Source organism: Amphiprion ocellaris, chromosome 13 (genome assembly GCF_022539595.1).
Source record: "Amphiprion ocellaris isolate individual 3 ecotype Okinawa chromosome 13, ASM2253959v1, whole genome shotgun sequence".
In the NCBI taxonomy this organism is placed as follows: Eukaryota; Metazoa; Chordata; class Actinopteri; family Pomacentridae; genus Amphiprion; species Amphiprion ocellaris.
The window spans coordinates 11,062,958-11,088,129 of NC_072778.1; the positions used below are offsets into that span (position 1 = coordinate 11,062,958).

Consider the following 25,172-nt stretch of genomic DNA (forward strand, 5'->3'; position numbering starts at 1 on the left):
GTTTGGGTTTGTAAAATTTTTGGTACAAGTAAGTGCATTTTGTTGTAAACAAAGCCCAGGAAAAAACAGAAACCTTCAGGGAATGTTCCAGGAACTTTCAAGGAACATTCACTGCTTGCTGGGTTGAGATGTTGATGAAACACAAGGACACATATACTGAGTACAAATATGAATGCATAATATAATATTTCCCTGAATATTCCCTGAAGGTTCCCAAAATGTTTCTGTTAGCCAGAATAGGAAATGTATAGGAAAAAATATATACATGCAGAACCAAACATTTAGTGTTCCTGTTTGCTGGAATAAGATGGAAATGAAACACAAGGAAATATACCAAAGAAAAATATAAACAAAGCATTTAATATTTTATTAAATTCTATCTGTTCTTATTAAATTAACAAAATAAATGCTTGTTGTCACACAGCATCTCTACAATACACTGGATGTCATGAAACAAGCTTGTTTATTGGAAATGATATTGGAAAGACAGAGAATGGAATCAGACCAACAACACAAGCCTGTAACATATAGGGTTAATGAGGTTGTTGATGCTGATTTTGGAATGTTGTCCCACTCTTCTTGAAGGACTTGGTGAAGTTGGACATCCGAAGGGGAAGGATCATGTCGGGCATCCAGAGCAGCCCACAGATCTTCAATATGTCTAGAGACCTTCCAGGACATAGACAATTTTTGGTTTATACTGGCGATTCTTGCTTTCTGTATGTTACTGAGAGTTGTTATTTGGTAGAATGATGCTTTGCATTTCATGCTTTCCTGTAGTATGTGGTGGATGCTGACTGGTTGCATTGTACTAAGCCATTTGCTTGATGAAGGCTGAGCACCTAAACATCAGAATACATGTATTTTGACAGTGTACAGGAGTCTTTAAGCAACTTTTAGAACTGCTTATACCTCTTCTATGTACCTGTCTCATGAGAAACGTGCAGAGTGTCTTTGTCTTCAGAGCAGTGCATATTGTGGCGACATGAGGCCACACATTGTGTTGCTAAAATGTCAAGTAAGGAAAGAATGTTAGGAATGGATAACAATGAGTGTGAGGATGTAGTCTTGCTGTAGATGGGCATTGAGATTGTCAGTGTTCTTGTCCATACCATCACTCCTGTTCCTCCACTCTATGTATGACGCTGGTATCCCCTGTACGATGCCAAATGGCAGCTGAAAGGAAGATTCCTCAGAAAACAGGACTGTCCTCTGTCTTGGTATAGAGTCCAATGAACATGAGTGATCGCCCACTAGAGCTGATCACGACACTGTTCTGCAGTTTGATCTTGGCCTCAGTGTGGGCGAAAATATCACAAGCCAGCTTCCCTCGGATGAATCCTAACAGTCTGACCAGATATTCTCTGGTTGTGCTTGACAACAGCTTCATCTAAGGTCTCTGTTGCTGATTTTGCAGATAAATGGATGATTCTGAACTCAGGTGGTGGTCAGCGGTCATGTGGCAGATTGTCTGTCATACCATGCTATCTGAAACTATTCATTAGACCACAAATATTGGAGCTGTGGACATTAAGTGCCTGACTGCAGCCCTAACTGATGCAGCATGCCAACAGTCTGTTCTTTTCTTTCTCTTGTCATCTGTGGCATCGTAGTGTTTGAATAAAGCTGCATTTTGAGGTCTTTAATAGTAACTGGAGCACCTGAATTTTAACACTATCTGATCATTGTCCTTTAATATTTAAAGTTGCAAGGTAAATTTGTAACATCAGTCTTATTTCTCAAATGGACAGTACTTTGGCTCAGTGTCCGTTGTTTAATGTAATTTATAAATAATGGTGACTTGACCTGATTCAAAAACAGAATACAAGAATGTTCCAAAGTCATGTCCAGTAAATGTGCATATTGGTAGAAGTGATGCTGTGATTAGGAAGACTGTTGTCTACTATAGTAGATACAGTCTATATTGCTGCTCTCCTTTAGCACAAAACAGTATCAGATCATTGTCATCAGACCTACATTATACCCAGATTGGCACATTGAGCTATTTGCAGAAAGACTCATAACAGCAGCACCATACCACAGTTATGAACAAAGTAACTAAGCTAGACTTGCCTTTTCAGCAGGGGATAAATAAACTTCAATATTTAAAGCACATGCATCTGTCTCCCCCAATCAAAACATATTAAAGAGGCTACTATCCCAAACAGCAGAGGACAAACAGACCTCTATGTTGACTTAGCAGGGAAAACATTAAATGAAAAAATCTGATCTATGGGAGAATTAGCACTTTAAAGTGATACAGGATACCTGAGAGCACTGTTGGATTCTAGATCATCATAATTTGAACTATTATCTGATGCCTGGAATGTGTTTTCCTGCACATAAACTCATTTGCACCATAAACCAATGTAGACAAAGCACAATGGTGCTTAAAAAAAATCACCAGAAATCAGAAAATGTAAGAGTCTGGTGCTCAAGAAGGATCCCAGGATACAACACATAATGCAACCCTCCAATCCCCAATCTAAACTTAAGGCCATGACAGGTTTATAAATGTTACAGGATCAGTTTTAATAGTGTAAAACAATATTTATTCGAGACTTATAAAAACAAGACAAATTTTAAGTGAAAACTGGCAAGCTTATTGGAGTGAAATCTACTATTTATATACTAATATATAAGCCAAATGTCCCATCGAGGCTTTCATCTTTTGTTACATTCCTACCAACATGGGGGCGCAGGTGTGTTATTTTGGCGGTGCAGACCAGAAGCAGTGTGTTCACCCCGGATGCTTTGACACTGGTGGTCGGAGGCTTTCAGACACAGAACAATGGACCGTGCAGAGGAGCAAGGCAGGGGAGACAGGGGTGAGGAGCCAGCGGTGGCGGGGCGGGGAGCAGCTGAGACAACCACCTCAGGCTGCTGTAAACTGGACGGACTGACACGGAGCAGATAGCCTGGAATATTATTCACAGGTGCAACACATTGTGGCTCATAACTTGTGTTGACCAATCAGCATCTAGTGAACTTTTATAAGAGCCAATCATCTCCTGGTCTGAGGAAGCGTTGGCCAATCAGCAGCCAGAATCATAACGCGTAGTTGTGCGCCCATTTAGCTGTCACCGGGTCACGAAAGAGCGGAAAATTAACAGCATATCGATCAATAGTTATATTATCAAATGGTAAAGTATTGTTGATAGTTTGCTCGTAGCGGTTATTGATTATTTTTCAGTGTTGTTGTTAGCTAGATACTGGCCCAACAACTACGTTTTTATGTTCCGAGTATGTCTGCTAATGGGTTTTGTCAGTTAGCATAGTTAGATTTCCGTAGCTAACATTTTGTGTTATCCATTTATGTCTGTTTCGAAGAATTTAAGAGGCAGTTAGTTTTGGAATTATCTTTGCAATATACTTTGTAAATATGTCAATGAGTCTATCTAGTCAGTGATGGGGCTTACCTACGACGCTAGCCAAGTTTAGCTAGCCACTCTGTTGAATTAAGTGTTAACAACCAGCTAACTAACAATCCTGAACCATCCTATCATCCTTGTTTTTGTTCAGCGAAAATGGTAAGAAGAAGCTCACCTTTGGACAGGTAAGTTAGCCTAGCCCATTAGAAATGTTTAATTTTTAGTGTGAAAGTGTTGTAAGCAAGCTAACTCTCAATCCTCCCTTCAAAAAGTCAGCATTTAGAGTTCCGAGGGAAATTCAAATTATAGTGAGTCGAGCATTTATTACACTTAATTCTGTTACACAGTTTAAATTAAATTATGTCACAAATCAAATAGTATCTGTCAGAAAAATTGCAGTTATGTATTTTCCCCAGGTTGTTCAGCCTCCCTCCACAGTAAAACGGTGCTAAACCTACCACTTACACTCTGGGTGCCAACATCTAACTAAGCATTAAATTGAGGTTATGTGTTAGTAACTTGTGTGGTCAAATCATCAAATTTTGATCATGATACTAGCCCAGCTTTATACTCTTATTAGATTTAGTAATTATGGTTTGTTGATTCTGAGGTTCATCCTGATTCAATTGATTTCCTTGTCTGTTAGTCCTGAGGAGCTGGATGACTTCTCAGACTCTGGCAGTGACTATGAGGCCACGCTGAAAGCCTCAAAGCGACGAAAACGACCAGTACCTGGGCCTTTGGTAATTTCCCTATTCTGTTTAATATATAATTTCACTCTCATTTAGATACTATTCATTTAGTCAGGGAGTAGATCAGAGCTGTGATCTGGTATTTTTATGCTATTGAAAGAAATTCCATGATTTTTTAATGGTAAAACATCAAACTACACATTAATTCACCCTAAATCCCTGAATAAATCTCTTTCATCTCAAGCTACCCAAGAGACCCAGGCGTAATGCTGCACGGAGGGTGACGTCCAGCCCCAGTAACAACCCCATCCCCACTCCTCCTCCTGACCCCTCCCTGCAGCAGCAGCCGTCCTCCCAGGAGACACCCAGGCAGGTCTCTCTTAGACCTGGGAGAAGCGTGGATGAGGGGAAGCAGGGTATCAGTGCAAAGGACATCTATGATGCTATCTGCTCTGGAAAGAGTGCCATGGTGGTGAGCAAACACTCATCTTAGGGGGAAGGTAACGTAGAGATCAACATGTACAAGGAAGACAGGTGCTGAAGAGGCATGTGTAATGAGAAGAAGAACAAGCTGACAGTAGAAGAGGTTATCGTGTGCTGTTTGTCTGAGGTTGAGTGATGTGATCCTACAGAATCGCCTTTGATACGCGAAGAGGACAGTGTTTTCATTGGATCATGTAGTCAATGATTGACAGCACTCGTCCATCCCAAGTATTGTTGTCCTGTGGCCAGTCTCTTTTGGATAAAGGCTACAAAAGAAATGCCACATAACAAAAGAAAGAAAAAAGTGTGGTCAGCCATAATAAAGAGCCTTTCACTACAGTATAGAGCAGCAAAACCATGCAGATGGTGATTCTATGTGAAGGCACAAAAGAAGACAGCACTTTTAGCAAATCTGCCAAGCTCTGATACAAGAAATGTTACTCTGTTTTACAAAGGTTTCTCAGTTTTCAGTTAAATTTGACTCCTTTACACTTTACATAAATTACACTATTATTAACAGCAGAACAGATGCTCAGAAAGTGTCTTTGCCTCTATAATAGGGCCATGGTTGCCAAAAATGATTATGCAAAGCAGCTGGTGAATTAAACTGGACCTTAAAGGAACCTGAAAACATACAGACTCACATATGGTACAAAAAAACATAAAGGCCAGCACTAGGAGGAAAGGTTAAAGCTGAAATGTTACTCAAATTCTATTCTTATTATAGCCATCTGCTCTTTGATCTGTGTGAAGTGTTCTCATTGGCTGCTTTCCCTCTGTCGATCTTAAGACCGTGGTGGACGAGTGGCTGGACAGCTACAAGCAGAGTCGAGAGGCGGGACTGCTGGTGCTCATCAACTTCATCGTTCAGTCCTGTGGATGCAAAGGTCAGAGGTTAAGAGTGAGGCCAGGAGGTGGACAGTAGGGGGTGGGGTGGGTCAGAGTTTTAGAGATTACCTTTCCATTTTCACTCAGAAAATGATAAGCAATATTGATCCGCCTGTACGCTAACTATGAAGTGTCTCGGTGCTGTGTTAATCCTCTGGCTATTGACAACAGAATGTCAATATTTTGTTGGAGTGGGATGAAGGTGAGGAGAAATCATAACGTATAAATTATTTTCATTGTTAGCCAGATGGATATTTCACTTTAATTCCTGATGTGGAGCTTTTTTGTGTGTATCCAGGCGTGGTTACCCAAGAGATGTTTGGCAGCATGGAGAATGCTGAAATTATCAGCTCACTGACCAAAGAGTTCGATGAGGTGAGACGAGGAAACAATAGACAAGACACAAATTAGATTTTGTTGAATTGCATCCTAAAAATAAATGTTGTTCTTACAGGTATGCATGCTTGAATCTGGTCCATAGTCTTTGTCTGTCTTCTCTCTAAAAATAATTCTCCTGGAATTAGTTGAGAAATGTAAATAACCTAAATGTCCTAAAAGATTATGATCTCAAGGATGGAGCGCAGCATGATTAAACACACTAATTAAAATCTAATGCTGATAAATGGGCACATTAATGAGGTAATCTCTTTGGTTTTCCACTGATGTAATTGTCATTAGCAGAACAAACCACGGACTTCTGCTTCAGATAGCTACATTTAGCACTGTGTGTGCTGTTAAAGGTGTTTTCTTAGTTTTTTAAAAATTGTTGTTTGCTTGTTCCTTTCTTTCTCCAGGATTCGGTGAACTACCCTCTATGCACTCCAGTTCCACAGCTGAAGCATTTCAAAGCCAGCCTGTGTGAATTTGCTCGAGTTCTGGTGCGCTCCTGTCAGAATAGTCTCATTTATGATGAATATCTCTTCCCTTCCCTGCTGTCTCTGCTCACCGGCCTGTCAGACTCCCAGGTCCGAGCCTTCAGACACACCAGCACCCTGCTTGGTAGGTGCATCTGCCCAATACAGGTGCATGAATTACAACAATACACACCCACTGATAACTGGTTTTAGAAGGATAGTATGGTTAAAGTTTGGGTTTGACACTTTGACTGTGTTTGTTGTGTTTGATTTGTGAATCACTGAAACAAAGTTTTAGTTAGGGTTAAAACCTGCAATTCATGCCCATATTTTGTACATTCAGCGAACATCTCATAGTTGTTAATGGCAGTTTTTGTTCTTTAAAATTTCTTTAATGTAACTATCGGACATTAATCTGTTGAAGATGTTAGTAGCACAGTATATATCCTACTATGTAAAGTGGCCTGTTAGTTTAAAGATGAAGACTCCAAATGCCAGAGGATAGTGACTTAATGCATTTTTTAAGGAATAATTAAGTATATTTTTCTATTTAAAAAAAAAAAAAAAAAAAAAAAAATCATGGGAAATCACCTGTCTTCCTCCGTCAGAGCCACTCCTGGTTATATATAGCACTTAGTACTACCTAGCTTGGTCTGTCTGTATGTTTTTCTCTATTAGCCATGAAGCTGATGACGGGGTTTGTGGACATCGTCGTGGTAGTGTCTGTTCAGCTGCAGACCACCCAGCGCCGATACGACGTGGAGAACAGCAAGAGGGAGCATGACAGAGCCTCTGACAGACTGGAGGAGCTGCAGGCCACCGTCAGTGAGGTGACTTACACTAACACACTGACATGAGTGCAGAGACACACACACACACACACACACACACACACACACACACGACCACTTTCACAAACACGTAGGTCATGACATTTAAGCGGTCGCATCAGCTTTATAGGAAAAATCTTAGAGGGGAAAGGATAAAACGCCAAGAGTCTTCGAAATACTCAAAGCAATGTAATTGAAATGTACAGATTTAAGACATTTGTTTGTAAGTTTAACCCTCTGAACCTCAAAAATTGCCAGTGGGTTTAAAAATGATGTTCCCTTAAAAAAAAAAAAAAAAAAAAAAAGTCCAAATTCCACCATTTATCACAAACACAATCATACTTCATCAATATTGCTTTGTTCTATAATTCTTATTGATACATTTAGCAAAAATAAAGGGTTTAACTAAAATGTGCACACATCGTACAGCTGTGACGCCATTAGAAGGAATTTCTTGGACTTTACAGCTTAACTGTAGGTTGTGCTTATAGATAGGAGACAATTATTGAGACAAATTAAAAATGTAAGTAGTTAAACATCCATAGTATATAGCGTCACATTTTATAAGTACTGGTAACACCTGTGGACACTTTTCCTGTTGTACATTGTGATTTTTTTATTTATTTATTCATCTTTTGTTTTTTTGTAAAATAATAGTCAAAGAAATTCAACTTTCATCTTTTGTTTTTTTAATGATATGTGGCATTATGATGTATTTTTGAGTTCTTTTGAGTCATGATTTTACTGTTTCCATAGAGATGCAGGACTTTTGAAATGAGAAATCAGTGCACAGTTTGTAAAAATGTGAGAGAAGCAGAAAACACCCAGAAACCACTTAGATTCAGAGCTTTAAGCAGGTTCTAGTAAGGTTTCTAGCAACATCACATTTCCTTCTCTTGTTGGACTCATGTTGTTTATTGGCTGATGCTGTTTGGTAGTTTCTGCCAAAATCGATTTTTTTTTAAAAATGAAATCAGTCAAAAAATGATATTATACTTGGCATCTTGGTTGAGAAAGTAGAGGAGGTTTGGCCATACTGTATAATGTGCTTGCTGCAGTTTCTTATCTTGCTTACATGCATTGTCAGATACAAACATATAGACAACAGACAAACATTAAATTGCTCTTAATATTACGCTCCAATATTAAGATTGGTTAAGTAACATTAGGAGAAACACATAGGATATCTCTGTATGTTTGTGTGCGTGTTCTTGATAATACCACGATTTCTCCTGCTCCTCTCTCTTTACTGATAAATGGGGATAACTTGAATGATAAATAGAAGGGTGCAGACATGGGTAAATGTTTGGTTGCCATACACCTTTAATAATGGTTGCTCACTACACCTCAGTGTAATCTAAGATAATTGGACCTGAAGTGGAATCTTGACGTGACTGGGTTTATTCACAGTTTTGTTTGTCCTTGCTTGAATATGACTGTTTTATGTATGTGTGTCGTAGTGTATCGAGAACAAAGAGGAGCTGTCCTCCATGATGAATAGCATCTTCCGTGGTGTGTTTGTGCATCGATACCGCGACCGTCTGCCTGAGATCCGGGCAGTGTGTATTGAGGAGTTGGGCATTTGGCTGAAAACGGACCCTGAGGACTTCCTAAATGATGGGTGTCTTAAGTATCTGGGATGGAACCTGCATGACAAAGTAAACACACAAACACTGGACAAAACAACAGAAAATGCAACACAAAGTAGATTTGCTACTGTGATGTGGGCAAACATCATGTGCCACAGAGGTAGCAGATGTGTGTCTGCAGCCCTCCTCAGGCCAACACTAGGGATAACAAGGACAAGCAATGGACTGTGTAGGGAATTTGCTTTCCAAATTAAACTGCTTTTTTTTAAAAAAAAATTATATTCATGCTTTGACATCTTCTCTCAAGAGACACCATTGTAGAGCATCTGCAGACAGACACAAGAAGAATCACATACACACACTTGCACAAAGAAAAATGTCCAAACTCTGACATTAGTATGTATGCAGGTTATAGAAAGTGTGTTACTTTACTTTTTTTTTTCTTTTTTTCCCTCAGCAAGGTCCAGTACGTCTGCAGTGTGTACGTACCCTGCAGGGTCTGTACCAGGAGAAGGAATTCATTGGCCGCCTGGAGCTTTTCACCAGCAGATTTAAAGTGAGGCATCCCTCTGGATTGGATTCACGCCTCATTTAATGCCTCTTTCTCCCTCTTTTTTCCTCCAGTCCATATGTCTGTCTGCGTGCCTCAACATCTGTCTTTAATCTATTGTTTCGGGCCTTTTGTATTGTTTCTGTTGTGTTGCCTGCCTGTCTCTCCTCAATATTTTGTGCCCCCTCCTTGTATTTTCTTGCCTTTTTAGTAGATTTTTTTTCACCATTGCTGTTTGTTGTTAAGCTCTCATCCTTTGTCTGGGCATGTGTCTGGCTACGTTAATTGCTGCCAATTACTGATGGTTAATAAGCTCTTCTCAAACATAAAAACCCTCCAAATCCACATGTGCTGCAGCAGATAAATGGTATTTATGCCATGGCTTAGTGCCTAATCATTGGGCTTGTGCGTATGAATGTATGTCTGTGGATGTGGGTGCGCTTATGCATGTCTGTGCGTATTATTTCTGTGCCCGTTTGTTTGCTGGCATGATTGTACACTGGTCTCTGTGTGTGCCACTGCATATCTGAATGTCTGTGTGTGTTTAGGAAAGGATTCTCAGCATGGTGCTGGACAAGGACCCAGACGTGGCAGTGGAAGTGGTCAATCTGTGTCTGCTGATGCAACAGTGAGGGGTTTTTCTGTCTCTGGTGGTTTCTTTGTGCTGCTATCTGAAGCATGCAGTACAGGAATTTCATTTTAAAAGATCAAAACACAGCAAATATGTCACATTTTACTAAAAGAAACATTTTTTATGTGTTTTTAGGTGTATAGTTTTGAGCTTTATTTGCCAAAAAAGGTCTATTCAGATGAAATAAAACTAATTCTTTGATGTAGGTGGTTGTTTCATGTGGGCTGTGTTTGTCCAGAACTCAGATCACTTAATGAGAAGCTCCTCAAGACTCCAGACTAAAACTCTCCTTATCTGAAAAAGTCATGCTCATTCAACCAAACAAAGTTTTCACCTGGAATAAAAAAGTGAAAATAATCACGAACTGCATACATCTTTATTCACAAGTCCAGCCGCTCAAGAATAGAAGTGTGATGGTCACTCGAAACTGTGATAACACTCTTTGTCATGATAGCTGATGATTCACAGCACGAGTTGTGATCTCACATTTGCCAACATCTCACACCGCTGACTGTAAATTAGATGATTCGGTTAAAAATCTAAAAGAAAAGTGAACTTCACATTTTTGTTTATTAAAGGCCTTCTAGATAATATCTAACAAATATTTACAGTTTTAAAAAGCTTCAAAAAGACCACAAGAGTCCTTAAGGTTCATAACTAAATGCTTGTATGTGTGCAAATATGCAGGAAGACAGAGGAAGGCCTGGCTGAGGACGAGTGCGGCCACATCTATCCTTTGGTTTATGCTTCACATCGAGCTCTGGCGTCTGCAGCCGGCGTCTTCCTCTACAACAAGTATGCTCATATCGAACACTGTCAGTGTTGTCTCTCTTTATTTAGGGTGTATCTCAATATGTATTTCACTGCTCTATTGCTATTTGTTGCATGTTTACTTCAACATAGTCTATCCACTAAGAACAAAGCAGTGAAACCTGAAAATGTGTCCCTCGTTTTTATAATGTGGCACATTATAGTTACGAGTAGGAGAAATTTGTGTGTGTATGGTTATGCACCTCTTTTTGGAATTGATTTTCTATTGCTAATCTATCACCTCTGTATTTTATTATCTGGATGTGTGCCAGGCTGAAAAGTGTGATTGGCAGTGACAACCAGGAGGATAATAAAAGCAACAATGCAGCCTTTTTGCAAGTCGTCATCTCCTTCTATATCCAGAGTGAGGTAGTATTTCTTCCCTTCTATGTCCGCTCTCTGTTTCACTCAATCTCTGTAGGTAGTGTTCAAATATTGCCTATAAAATGCAACACTATAAAAAAGGTATAGGAGGAGATGTTAATCTTGCAGCAGAAAAACATTAGTAAACAGTTTTGAATATAAACCCTGCTTCATGGATGGAATAAATGACAGTCCTTGTTGTAAATCTTGAACATTTGCTCAACAGTTCCATGAGCATGGAGCGTACCTGGTGGACAGTCTGTGGGGTGTGGCAGGATCTGAGCTGAGAGACTGGGAGACTATGACAGCTTTCCTGCTACAGGACGCTGGTGAGGAATGAATTCATTTCAATAATTATTACAAATAATGGCTGCAAATGGAAATACCAAGTTAACGGTTTGTGCTCCTTTTTTCAGCTTGTGATTTTCCTGATTTGTTGCTGCGTTGTGTCGTCTCAACTGTCTGCTGCTGTCTGTGCCTTTGTGTTGTCAGGGCTGATGTACGAGGAGGAGGGGCCGCTCATAGAGCTGATGATGTGTGCCATCAAACAGGCTGCACAGGCAACCCCACCTGTTGGGAGAACTCAGGGCAAAAAGGTGGTGACAGATGCATGCATGATCATCTGTATTTTATGTTTTATGGAACAGTGGAGCTTGAGGGCGAGAGAAATTCTCATTTTTGCTTGTTTTAAGTAATCCCGTGGTACAAAATGTTGATTTTTAAAACTTCACTATGCACATTGCACGAATATATGAGATACACCGCTCCAGTCTTAGCCAGTTCTCATTCATTTGTATCTTTTGTTGACCGACGTTCACATGTACACTGCTTGCCTGTGACTGCTTACTGGATGTCCGTATGGGAAGATCCTGAGCATGAAGGATAAGAAGATCCAGGAACAAGACAGGAGACGCATCACCGCGCACTTCATCCCCTTACTGCCGCAGCTGCTGGCCAAGGTACAAAGCCATGGTTCCTACAAGTACACATAAGCACTGTGTTTTTATTGCCATTTTTTACATTTTTAATGCTGATTTTTTTGCTTTTACTGAGCTACAGTACTCAGCAGATGCAGGGAAGGTGAGCCTCCTTCTCAAAGCTCCCCTCTATTTCGAGCTGGAGATGTACAGCAGCGCTCAGTGGCTGGAAAAGGTAGGAGGGCCAGAAATCTGGAGGGACCAACATGATTAATTACTTCAAAAAAATAAAAAATCTCCTCAGAAATGATGCCACCATCTAGTATGCTCTCATTCTAAGATGGTAAGCATCCTGTAATGGTCACCTAATATATACAATAGGGACAGGACAAAAGAATTTGGGAGTAGGACTTTGCTATGGATTCTTAGGGAAAGACAATTATTAATGATTTCTGTCCTTTCAGGGCTTCTGTTGTGTGACGATTTAACATCTTCAAATTAATAAAATAACAACATGATACAGCAAGTGTAAATTCTCATTCTGAAAACTTGAGAGAAAAATAAACTGAACAAAAATGGACAAAGTAATATTCATGTGGTCAAAACGAACAAAGGCGAACAGTGACTAACCCAGAGGTTTCATTCAGTGTTTCTGTGTGAGCAGGCAAGCCAGTTCCCTTACATAAATCTGAAATCAGGGATACATGCACATTTTTCTGTTCTGTCCACTGTTTCACCTCCTTTATCTCTTCACTCCCCCCTCTTTCCTACAGCATCTGGACCTGCTGCTGTCCCAGATATGTGGCATTGTGGAGAAGCACACAGAGCTCACTGTGTTGGAGGCTTGTGCCCACCTGGTGACCACTCTCTGCTCCGAGTCTTACACCTTCTCCTCACGTGCACACGTGGCATTCAGCCAGCTGCTCGATGGCCTGACGGAGTGTTTCAGCAGCTACTTAAGTGACCTGCTGCAGGTTAGAGAGTGTGTTGGTGCAGCTTACATACTGGCCAAAATTGACGTGTTTTAAATTGAAACGCACACTCGTTTTCCAGGTTATTAGGTATACCTAGCTGAAGCGTATCCAGTATAATACAACAATCCTTCAGTAAATCCAGCCTTCCTGGAGGTTCTGTTGAATTGCGCGTAACATGTTTCTATTATTTCTCCTCCCCTTCTGTTATCTGCTTGTTACTGCTTTCACAATCCCTTTCTCTACAGGAAACAGTTACAACAACCTCAGAGCAGCAACCAACCACGTCGAAAATTTCAAGTTTTGCTCAGGATCGGGATTGTGCAGTCGGCAGCTCTGCTACGTTTATTGACAAATTAGCCTTTTCGTTGACGGTACACCAAAGTGATTCACATCATCACTGTTTAGAGGGAACATTGTCACTGCATCTTTCGCTTAGCTTAAGCTTGGTTTAAAGAAATGCAAATAAGCCAGAGTGTTTTCCCCCTATACAATGATAATGAAGTGTAGCCAGACCTTTCTGTAGAACACAATAGACTGGCTGTTCGAGACAGCCCATTTTTTAACAGTAAGGGTACGCACGTCACTGTATGCTATGCAATTTAACAGCAAATGAAATAGCAGCCTTGGAGTTAAAATTAAAATCAACATCTTTCCTCAACATTAAAAAACAAGAGAAGCACTGAGAGAGTGCAGTACTCTGCCAAGGCTGCTTAGTCGTATCATTTCCAATGGATAAGTCTGCAACGGTCGATTTGTAGTAGGTTCGCAATCATGTGATCATCAGCAGACAGCTGATGTAGTGTTTACTTGTTGTCATAGTTACAGTGACGCCATGCCGCTATCTTGCAATGATACAGAAATCTTTAACAAATCCACGGATCCAGACTATAAGCCGCATCACTGCCAAAATCTAATTAGGAGGTCCTTGTGTCATTTCTGACCTTCGCTGAAAATTTCATCCAAATCCGTTATTCTGTTTTTGAGTAATGTTGCAAACAGACGGAAGAACAGATTAACAGACAAACGTATGCTGATTGTCACTTAACTCCGCCGCATTCCTTGGCAGAATAAAACAACATGAGAAGCTTCCTAAAAGTAAGATTTATTGCAGGATTTGTGTATTTATTGCAGTAATTTTAGGCAGGTGTACCAAACTCATAACAGTGGCCGCTGCAGAAGTCCGACTATATCTATCAATACTAGCGATGTAAACTATTCAGTCTGGAGTGTTGAGCTCAAATAGTGTTATATCAGTAATTAGTACCTCCAAACTATTTACCACATTATTGACTTTTTTTAAGTATAAGAAAACATGATGCCTCACAACACAAAAACAATTTTGAAAACTGTCTAAATACTTACAAGTAATTAGAAATCACAGCAGGTTTCTAATGGGTCTGCTGTTTGTCAAAATCAAAAGCCCTTAATTTGGATTGATAAACATCTTTTCTGTCTAGAGTGTGTGTTAGTGTGTGATTGTATACCCAGGGTACCGCTGATGATGATGACACATACAGCGCAGCCACTGCCTTGAAAAGGATTGCTGCCTTGAGCAGGTAGGTTACTATAATACACATGACATTAGTTCTGACTATGATTTACACAGATGTTTGACTAAGGGGTGTGTGTAAATTTTCCAGTGCAAAGGACCCGACTGGCCGGAAGCTGTTTGACTCCTGTCTTGAGTTGTTGGAGAGCGGGATTAAGTCCATAGCTCCTGAGAAAGAGGTTTATCATAAAATTGAAGCAGTGTTGAGGATTTTAGTTGGGTTATTATGGTGCTAAATGATAGGAAAGCAGGGGAATATAAAGAAATATTACAGTATGATTTATCATAATACAAAAAAGCTCATTTTAACTTCTCTTTGTGTAATTTCAGCTCTTGGTCTCAGCTCTGAAGTGTGCAGGCCTTCACCTGATGTGGGCCAAAGTAAACGCGGTCAACTCTAAGCCAGCTAAGGTACTTGTTTTATATTGTAACATGTAACATTTTTCTCCATATGCCATTAATTAAAGTCTCTCCTTCGTTATTGATTAAACCATTAATTAAGACTCATCTCTGTGTACCAGAATTACACATTTGGATGTTTTTTCTCCCATGACAATAATCTGTTCATGCCTTAAAATGCCTTCAAAACCTTCGATGGAACTCTACAGTGTTGCTTCCTCTAAATGTGCAGGTGCCTTTTTTTAAACCCACCCACCTCGCCCAAATCAGTGCCTCTCAGCACAATTCAGAAAAAAAATAATGACATGGATGGCCCCACCATGCAAGTTGACAGCATTGTTTCTTTAGGTTTTTTATGTATGAAACCCTTAAAGTCTGAATCTGTGTTTCTGAGACTGCCATCGGTACGATGCCGTTTCATGGTGGGAATGTTTAGCCATTGACCTTTTTCCACACATGATCACATCTTCTAGCATAAAAAACACCATATCAACACGACTGGGGGGGAAAAAAAAGATTTTCACCAGAGGGGGTCTTTGAAAGTTCTGAAGTAGTTTGACCTTCTGTGTCTTTCATGCACTAACTTGGATCGTGATGGAATCAGCAGATCTGCACGAGATAAGCCAATCTACATGATTAGTGCTTTCATAATGGGTCTCACATCACAGCCAACCCATGGTGACCATGTTGGTGGCCTTCCTGTGTGTTTGTGGAGCTCTTTTGTCTGTGTTGTTAAACAATTCACCAGCTGCGCAGACAGCAGGCAATTAACACAGCAGTCTGTTAGAGTTCATTTGAGCCCACAGTGATGCTCAGATTTTTATTTCTCTCTGGTTCACACATTTTCCTACTGGTTGTCTATACATTTGTTGTCTCATTCTTGTGTTAAATATTTATTCACTATTTCTTATTTTCCTCTTTTGAGCTCATTGTCATGTTTTTTTGCTGTCTTATTTTCACATACATGTCATTATTACCCATGCATCCATTTGCATGTTTCCCTTAACAGGGTCTCAGAGAGAACACATACCAGTTCCTTCCTCATGATTAGTTATTTACATTGTGTGTTTTTCACGTTGTGTTGCATCACCCAAGTGGGCATGTTTCAATGTTTAATTAAAGACATTAAATGCAAACAAATGCTGCTGAATTTTATCTCTTGCCGATCATTTTCTGTATGTCATTAACTTCTTTGACAACAGAATGCCACAGTTAAGAGAAACTGACTTAATAGGAAAATGAAAATGCAACTTTAACACACAAAGGGCATCTCTGACAGCAACGGGGGGCCACTGCTTTTTCTTAGTTTGCCTGTGGTTGGACAAATGTATGTTCTTTTATTGACTACTGAAGAAAAGTTATACATTTTCAGATGGGTGAAAGCAACCTCCTTTGCACCTTGTTGCTGACCCAGACACCCAGATATACATAGTAATAAGATGATAATTTATCTCTCTCTTTGTTTTTATCCCTCCATCACTTTCCCCTCCTTTTCCAGTTGGAACTGATGCGTCTGAACAAGGAAGTGCGTTCGTTCTGCCAAGTCTGTCAGACATGTTTGTCTGTGAACCAAACTGAGATCAGAGATCAGGTAAAGCAACTCTACACTGTTCAAACAAATTGGCAGTCGTGACGGAAGTATGCTGAAATGTTCTGTCGTCAATCCAAAAATGGTGGTCTTAGATCATGCTGTGAGAAACATTCCCAGAGAGAAGATCAGGAACACGGGGCCCTGCGGCATAATTCAGAAAGTGTTAAAAATTTAGGACCAAATTCTCACTGGATGAACACCACTACATAATGTAGAATACATCGGCCGATGGAAAAACACCAATGTGGAGCGTTGTTTTTAAAGCAGGACATGCTGGCATGAGCTTCTCTTTTCCTGTACTTCTTTTATTCACATTCTAGTGCTTCAGTTTACCAGCTATTCGTCACAATCTAACATACCTCAAGTTTATATCGTACAGTCTGACATAGCTTGAGGCTAAGACTTGATTTGAGCCACCTTCCGCAGTGTAACGTGTGATAGGGTCAAACCTCTTCAGATGATCCAGAATGCAGCAGCACATCTGGTTTTCAGATCGCTTCACTGGCTTCCAGTTGCTGCCCGCATAAAATTCTGACACTTGCATTCGAAACTACAGTGAAAACAGTTCCCTCCTACCTGAACTCTGTCAATCAGGTCTGAACTCCCTCCCGCTTACGACACTTGGCAAACAAAAGGCGCCTGATACAACCACCACAACAGGGCTGGTCGATAGGTAGACTCTCCTCTGTGGTTCCCCAGTGGAGGAATGAGTTACCAAAGTCTGTTCAATTTGTAGTCTCTCTCGGTCTTTAGGAAAACACTAAAACCCAGCTCTTCACTGAACACCTTTGCACGTGACAGACCAAAAAATAAAATATCAAAATCCCATTACATCTGTACTGCCTGTAGACACCATGGTTCTATTATCACACTTGAACTTGTTTTATGGCACTTATCCAGATTGTTTTCTCCCAGTTAGATCCTTGCTTGTGTTGTATCTACTCTCAGATGTACGTCGCTATGGATAAAAGCGTCGCTAATGAAATGTAAATGTGAAACGAAACTGTAGAATTTAAGAATATTGATTAACAGTGTTGTCGGACAGTGTAAATCCACTTTTAGACTATAGACAGATTTTAATTTGAGTTGATATCTTGGTTAAAAAGGATTTTCTGACCAATGACGCCATATCCCCATGACACAAACACCTTCTCAGACACGACAGATTTACCCTTCTGAGGTGTTGACGAGCTGATAAGATGTGACACACCGTCCCGGTTTTGTACTTGTGGCTTATGTTGGCGTGCTTCTTCATTCCTTGCATCCACAAACAATGCAGCAAGTCACTTACTTTGGTTGGATATGCCAATCCATTTAATGGAACCAAAAACAACAATCCAAACAGTCCAAAATCCAATTCAAAGAACACGCTAGCCTGCACCAGTCTGCAGCAGCCTGCAGTCAAAAACAATGGATCTCTTGTGCGCCACACCTGGACTAATCAGTGGTTCCTTAAAAGCGCTCTCTACTCTCCCTGCAGCGCCCCTCTGGTGACCCTTAAAATGGCTCCACCAAGATGTTAAGTCTCAATATCTGAATAATAGTGTTTTTTAAAAAATATTTGGAAGCTACAAGTTCTTGTTTGTCATTTCGTCCACAGGCATTTGAGGTGTTGTGTGACTTGCTGCTGCTGTACAGTGAGAGTTCAGTCCGCTCTAAACCTGCCCTCCAAGCACTGGTCCACCTGCCATCTGATTCTCTGCGCTCTGAGCTGGCCGCTTTCCTTCTGGACTACATCTTCATCGACGCTGAAGATACCGAGCTCGAGGGTATTTTGACACTAAATGAAAAAAACGCACGCCTGCTCCTAATTAAATGTTTGCATGAACCGTGGTACTTTCTGGAAGCAGTTTCCGTCAGTGTTGACAAAGTAACATCACCATTAACAGATGTCATCCTCTTTCAGTAACTAATGAATAATGAAGGAGAGGGTTTTGTTTTTCTTGTGGATGTGTAATGTTTTGGAAACTGCTCAGTTGTAACACTGCCAGAGCTCTCCCAGAGGACTCTACCCTCTTCTGTGCCTGCAGACATAGTTTTTGATGTCTTGTTTTGAGAGTCGTCTTCTGTAACTAATTTTTTTTTTCCATATTTCATGATGTTCTGCAAATTCCCACAAAAAATACCAGTTAATGCAGAAGCTGCATATCTTTCATCACATAACCTGTTTTGCTTGTGCCTTATAAACACCTGAATTATGTCTCTCTGCCTCCACATTTTTAAATGTAGCTATTGGTTTGTTTTTCCTCCATCTGATTCTTTTCTTTCCTCCATTCATTATAGCCAAGAAAAAAGAGGAGACAGAGATAAGTCTTCTCCAGAGGAAGCGCAACCAGCTGGCTGGCTACTGTAAACTGATCATCTACGGGGTGCTGGACCTCACTGCTGCCACCGATGTCTTCAAGCACTACAGCAAGGTGGAAGGATAGTTTAGTTTAATTAGCCCAATATATAATACACAGACATATTGAAGTTCATGATCTTTGACCGTCTGCGTGTGACAATTGTGTGCGCATGTAGAAGAATGTTGAGTGAATTTAGCTTTCGTCTTTGAATTGAGAGAAATTAATTGGGTTTGGAATACAGGAAACAAGTTTCTACAAAAGTAACGGCAAAGACGATGTGTAAGACAGTGGAGGAGGGTGAGAAAATCCATTTTAAAACCAGCGAGATGCTGAGAATGAGTCAGAGAATAGTGACTAAAATGAGTGGATTATTTTTACATTTCCAGACATTTAACCAGTGCTGTTAATTAATCAGATTAGAGATTTTTTTTGTTGTCTGTTTTTCCCCAGTACTTTAAAGACTTTGGGGACATCATTAAAGAGACTGTGAGCAAGAGCAAGCTCATCGACCCCATACTGAGCGCCGAGACTGTCTGTCTGTGTCTGCAGCAGGTGTGCACTCGCAAGTCACTATAATCATTTCTTTTTGACACTTTGTATTGTTTAGTGCGGAGTGTTGTTTAGTGCTCCTCCCTGGCACAGTGTGGGAGGGTTGCAGTGGGGGTCCAGGTGGAGAGAGGTCAGGCAGAGATTCTGTGTGGCATAAAAGGTGCATGCTGGAGTTCTGCAAACAACAGGAAGTCAGTTATTATTGTGTCAATCAGCCGCTGTAGCAGCAGAAGATGTGACACAGCTCATGCACATTTGGTACTTTTAAACTCGTAAAAACACACAATAACGAGTCATAAGTCAGTCACTTCTGAACACAGACACAATATACATATTCAGTGTGACTTCTGCCTTTTGCAGGGTTATTATGATTGCTGATGTCTTTAGCTAGTAATCATCCATAAATCCACTTACAAGTCATCGAAAAAGACATTCTTTGTCATTGTACAACCTGACAATCATCGCGTTTTCAAGTTTTTTTCTGCACCAGAGTTATCCAGTGGCAGTTGTTTATATATCCATGAGTATGCTGCAAAAAAGAACAGATAATGGCAACTAACAATGCACCGATCAGCCACATCATTCAAAGCACAGACTTGTTCCAGTGTATCCCACAGATGCTCGATTGGATTGGGATCTAGAGAGTTTGGAGGCCCAGTCAACACCTTGGGCTCTTTTTTTGTGTTCTTCAGGCTGTTCTGAGCAGTTTGTGTAGTGGGAGTTGTGCATTATCCTGCTTGGGGAGGCTGTCGGACAGTGTGAAAAGTTGTGAAAGTTACATCTACATGAATCCAATGTATTGATAGTGAGGTAATTTGTTGTGGTTAGTGAAGGTTTTAATAACGGTTGTTTTTGTAATTACGCTGTAGTTTTATTTACTTTAGCATCTGTCAAACATCACAACCAAGAAGAACATTTAGTACTGTCAAGTACAATCTTTAAAATATAAAAAATATCAGCTGCCCAAACCTGACAGATGTTAATCAACCTGTGGCTGTGTCTAAAAGGTGTTTTGCTATGCAAGGTTAAATGTCACATACTTTTCCAGAGAGCTGGTGTATTGCTACCTGCTGTAACTGTCCACATACAGGTGCTATATGACTGTGGAACTGTGTTATTTGCTACAGAGGTGCACTCACATTCCCAGCTATTGGGTGCAGACTATTTACAGTGTCAGTTACATTTAGATAGTGTCCAGCAGCTTGCACGTATTTATATTTATATTACTAAACACAAACACATCTGTGTTTTATGCTGTAGATCTATTGTTTTTTTTGTATACAAACAATGCATGAATTGCTTGGAGGTAATTTGTAACCGTCACTAACCAGCAAACAAATGGAACACTCTGTCATGTCTGTGTGTGTGTAGCTGTTTTCAGAGATGCTTACAGACAACCGCAGCAGGGAGGACCTCCCTGAGATTAGAGACTTGGCCAAGAGGCTTGCCATGAGCTTTGGCATCAATCTGCATCGTGTCCGCAAACCACTGTTGGCCCTACACATGTCAGTAACACACGATGCTCTCGACAAACACATACAGACCTCTCCTGTCATGACCTAGATTATGCAGTATGGATTGTGTTTTTGTACTTTCTAACAGCTGTATTGGTATTTTCACAGGCAGCTATAGCTCTGTGAATGTAACCCGAAAGTCCAAAACTGATTGCTTATGTTGCACTTGAAGGTTGCAAATAAAACATTAACTATTTTTTATTCTGTAGTAGTTAATTTATTTGCTTTTTTCTGTTATCAGGAATGGTATATGTTTTGCATTTCGGGACTCGCCAGAGGGAGAGGAGCAGCATCTAAATGTGGACTTCTTGGAGATCCTCAGCGAGTTCAGTTTCAAGTTGCTGCAACAGGACCGCACCCAACTGTGAGAAACAAAAACACACAAACTCATCTAGATGCACATAAACATGTTTACTCTCACACTGGAAGCAGCTTGTCTGCTCATATGCTATGGTAAGCTTTTAGTTGCCCATTCATTCATACAGTAAATGCTGTAGCCACAGCAACAAAAAATAGCACATTTTCTATCTTCTTTTAGAGTGTTTCAGGGGATTACTCTGTTATTATTCAATTAAGCTGTATGAACTATTATCCAGTCATACTTTAAATTGTCAAATAAAAGTTCAAAGGTTCCCTTGGTGTTTGTCCTCATCCCCTGCCATTCTGTCATCCCCTCCCAGAGCTGATTTTCTGAAGTCCCGGTGTCCCAGTGCTGCCCTCTCCTGGCCCTCAGTCAGACTGTATCAGCATTCTTTGGTGGCTCGCTCCACCTCCAAACCCAGAGAGCAGGAGGAGGGAGGTGATGTCGTGTCCTCATACCGTTCTCCTGTAGCCAAACGCAAGAGGACCGCTGCTACAGGTGACACACTTACTACCCAAAACACTGTATTGATAGACTGTGCACTTTAACTGTGATACTTGATATCTGCTGCTTAAATGAAGGAGGAAATGTGAAAAATTCAGTCTTAAATTTGAAACAGTTAGAGATGTAGGTCAACAAACTACTCTTGGAGATGGTTAAACTTGTTCTGCAGGAAAGTCCCTGATTCTCTAAAGCAACTGAGGCCACAACCAATATATTTTTTTAATCATTATTTATTTTCATTTTTTCTAACTAATCAAAACAGATAATGCATATCAAATATTCCTCCAAACTTGAGGTGATGTATTCACATTCCCTTGTATGTCCAGCCAACAGTCTGAAAGATGTTCAATTTGTAGTCATTTAAAAAAGAAAAATGCAGATTTCACAAGCTTCATCATATATATGATCAACATAATGACTTAAATGATTAATAATTTATTAAAATTGTCAATTTTGTTGATTGACCAGTTGCAGAAAGTGACTTTGTGACAGTTTCTTCTCTGTACTTTGTCAAACAAAGACTCATAGGTAATAACGTGTCTCCTCCAGGTTCAGTGTCCAGCACTGCCAAAGGATCCTGGTTGACCAGCATCAGTATCCACAGCAACCTGCCCAGTCCGGCCTTCACCTCCACTGTCCAGAAACAGCCAACCAAGCAGCCGGTCTCCAGGAAACCCAGAGCCACGGAGTCTGATGTCGGTACTGGCATAAGTGAGCTGGAGTCAGAGGATGAGTTCTCCTCAGTGTAAGTTGGATTTTCAAATCAATAGATCTGCAGCGTCTCCTGTCTCTATTGCAGAGGTTGGGAAATTACTGCCAGGCGCCTGGCAACGTGCTGAAAATTGCCATGGGTCAATTACTTTCTGTTGGTCAGTCTGTGTTCTGTTCTAATTTAAGCTTTTGTGCCATATGACTGAGAAAAAGTTGAGTCAGATTTTACATCAGCAAGAAGCAGCATTTGTTTTGATCATTACGGCTCCTATAGACAGTGTTTGTTTGCTTTGTGTTGTTACAGTGAAGTTGTAGAATGTTAGTTTTCCTCCTATGTTAACTAAGATACAGTAAGTAGATGGATAGTGGATAATTTACCCCCTGCTGCTCTCCAGTTCACGGATGCGAAAGGTGAAACCCACCAAGCGACGCATGTCTACATTCACTAAACCAACTTTAGACCAGCAAGACCTGAACTCCCACCTCAACTTGTAAGTAGAGAAAACAAACTGTTTCACAGCAGAACATTTTTAGTGACTACTAAATGTGACAATTTGTCTCATTTCATGAAGACTATTTTCAGCCACTAGTAATCTCAAAGAACTGATTTGTGTTTGTGCTGCCTAGGCTTTCTCTGATAGAGGACGGCAATGGAGAGAGAGAGGAGGCTGAGATTGAAGATTACGAAAGTGACTCTGACCCTGCATATACACTGGTACAAACCTTTAAATATGTCGATGCCCCCCATTTTGAAACAAATTACTTGCATCAGATATACTGTACTCATGATTGAGTAGTCAGCTTTAAACCCTGTATTTGTCTGTACAGTCTTTTCAGTAATAATGTACATTTTTTTATTCAGAATTTGGCATTCTGACAAGTTTGTGTCATGAGTTTAAGTAGCACCTGGTTAACAGAGCTACAGTCAAATTAATGTCCGAAAAATACATTATACTCTTGATATGTGGAACCTGCTGCAGTCTCATTTGTCATTATGGCAGCATTCTTGTACCACTGGGATTTTTATGCATTTTCTTTACCTGATATTTTTAAAGACACATTAAGGACTAAATTCTTATCGAGCTCAAACTTCCTTTACCCTGTTTTTGATTTGCAGCCTTCCACACGTCACACCTCAGCCAGCTTCCTCGATGAGCTCTTTGACTGAGGTCAGCTCTGCATCATTTCTTCAACGTTTCGACATTTCCGGGGGTTTCAGTATTCAAGTGTGATAAGTATTAGAGTTGGTTGTTCCTCTGAATGACCTTCTACTGAGTTCACTTATGAGGTCTGTTTCAGTTTGTTACTTTGTTGGACGATTATGAAGTCTGGAGACAAAAGCCATTCTAACACAACATCAGGGAAGTTCATGTTTTGTTAATTTTTAAATTGCCAGATGTTCAAAATAAATGTTAAAGTTTAGATAGATCCCTGTAGGCTAATAGCAAGCTGAAAGTCTCCTGTGTTCCACATTTTGGATTTCATTCTTTGCACTATTGTTAACAGCCCCTTTTGATTTTGATGAACACTTGTTAATTGAATGTTTATTAAAGGATGTTTAATTGGACAAAAAATACAAAGTGTTTTTAATTAATTACAAGGTTTATGTAAATGATTGTGGCAGACCAATACCTCATTTATACCCAAATAAAACACAAATTCAAACTAAATGCTCCTTAGAAACATTAAGATTTTAGCAGTTCTCTTATGGATATTCACTAGCTTTTATCGATCCTTTGCTTTTTGCCTGACAAATATTGCCGTACTATTTTACCCAATGACTCTTACAGAACGAAAAGAAGCTAAACATTAAATAGGGGTCTGAGCAACCTCCCTCGTTTTTGGTGGGAATTTTAAACATTTCTTGTAATATGTTGATTTTTTATGCACCAATGTGTACCTAATCTGCTTCAGTTTATGGTGGAAATGTCTATTTACATAAAGGAAAACACAAAATTCAGGCACAATGGGTTACAGCTGTGATTTTATGTATTTCTTTTTTTAAATTTTATACACATGAAAGTGAAAATATCCTCCGCATCCCCCCTGAAATCCACACCTGCGACAGTACAGTGCAAGTTATAGAAAAAACAGTTAAATAAGTAAGCAAAAAACATTTATTTAGACAAATTAACAAATCAGAGAATAAAATAGACATTAAAAGGAATGCACAATGCTGGAGAGTGAATTGTGCCATTAAGCTAGATGGTCTACATGGTGGAAAGGTGTGTTATTTTCCTATTTTTGCTATTACTGTCCTGATCACTTGAAAGGGGAAAATCCTACAAGAAACTTATTAACCCTGGCTTTTGTGGGGGCAGGCTAATGAAAAACAAGGAACTACAGTCTGTAGATTGAAGTGGTGTCAGGATTCTGTAATACTCTTCCAAAACAGAAATTTGCACCCAAATAAATGAGAAGTAATACTGTACTTTTCCTCATATAAAGCTGTCATTTAACAGTTTTCGATCACTGCTAAGATTTTTTTTATACAAACCTATCCTAAAATTACACATGATGTCTGGTTGTTTTTCATTATTTCTGCAATAATTTTACAACCCAAACAGTGCACATGTATAACTATAATCTAAATCACCTATTAAGACGTAAGGGAATAGGAATGAGCTGGAATTTTATTAATTGTGAAGGAATTTCTTGTGCCAGATATTGCTAAGAAAAGTTACAAATGAGCATGCC

At 39.9% G+C, this 25,172-nt stretch overlaps 1 protein-coding gene across 2 annotated transcripts; it reads left to right on the forward strand.

Annotated features, from left to right (window-relative positions):
- Positions 1 to 1,693: 1,693 nt before the first annotated feature.
- Positions 1,694 to 24,068, forward strand: LOC111581156 (cohesin subunit SA-1). 2 transcript variants are annotated; one of them, XM_023289192.3, is made up of 32 exons: positions 1,695 to 3,143; positions 3,523 to 3,556; positions 4,018 to 4,114; positions 4,308 to 4,535; positions 5,337 to 5,433; positions 5,733 to 5,809; positions 6,229 to 6,433; positions 6,967 to 7,118; positions 8,579 to 8,776; positions 9,165 to 9,263; positions 9,806 to 9,885; positions 10,576 to 10,683; positions 10,971 to 11,067; positions 11,288 to 11,390; positions 11,554 to 11,657; positions 11,928 to 12,020; positions 12,121 to 12,213; positions 12,752 to 12,952; positions 14,441 to 14,508; positions 14,593 to 14,680; positions 14,832 to 14,912; positions 16,399 to 16,491; positions 18,092 to 18,260; positions 18,775 to 18,908; positions 19,287 to 19,388; positions 20,757 to 20,890; positions 21,141 to 21,263; positions 21,580 to 21,758; positions 22,314 to 22,509; positions 22,871 to 22,966; positions 23,103 to 23,190; positions 23,593 to 24,068. In XM_023289192.3, exons 2-32 carry the CDS (start codon positions 3,528 to 3,530, stop codon positions 23,641 to 23,643), a joined length of 3,663 nt encoding a protein of 1,220 aa, XP_023144960.2. In that variant the 5' UTR covers positions 1,695 to 3,143; positions 3,523 to 3,527; the 3' UTR covers positions 23,644 to 24,068. The 2 variants fall into 2 exon arrangements, with proteins under 2 accessions (XP_023144986.2, XP_023144960.2); XM_023289218.3 differs by lacking the exon at positions 19,287 to 19,388 and having other exon boundaries at positions 1,694 to 3,143.
- The last annotated feature ends 1,104 nt before the right edge of the window (positions 24,069 to 25,172 follow it).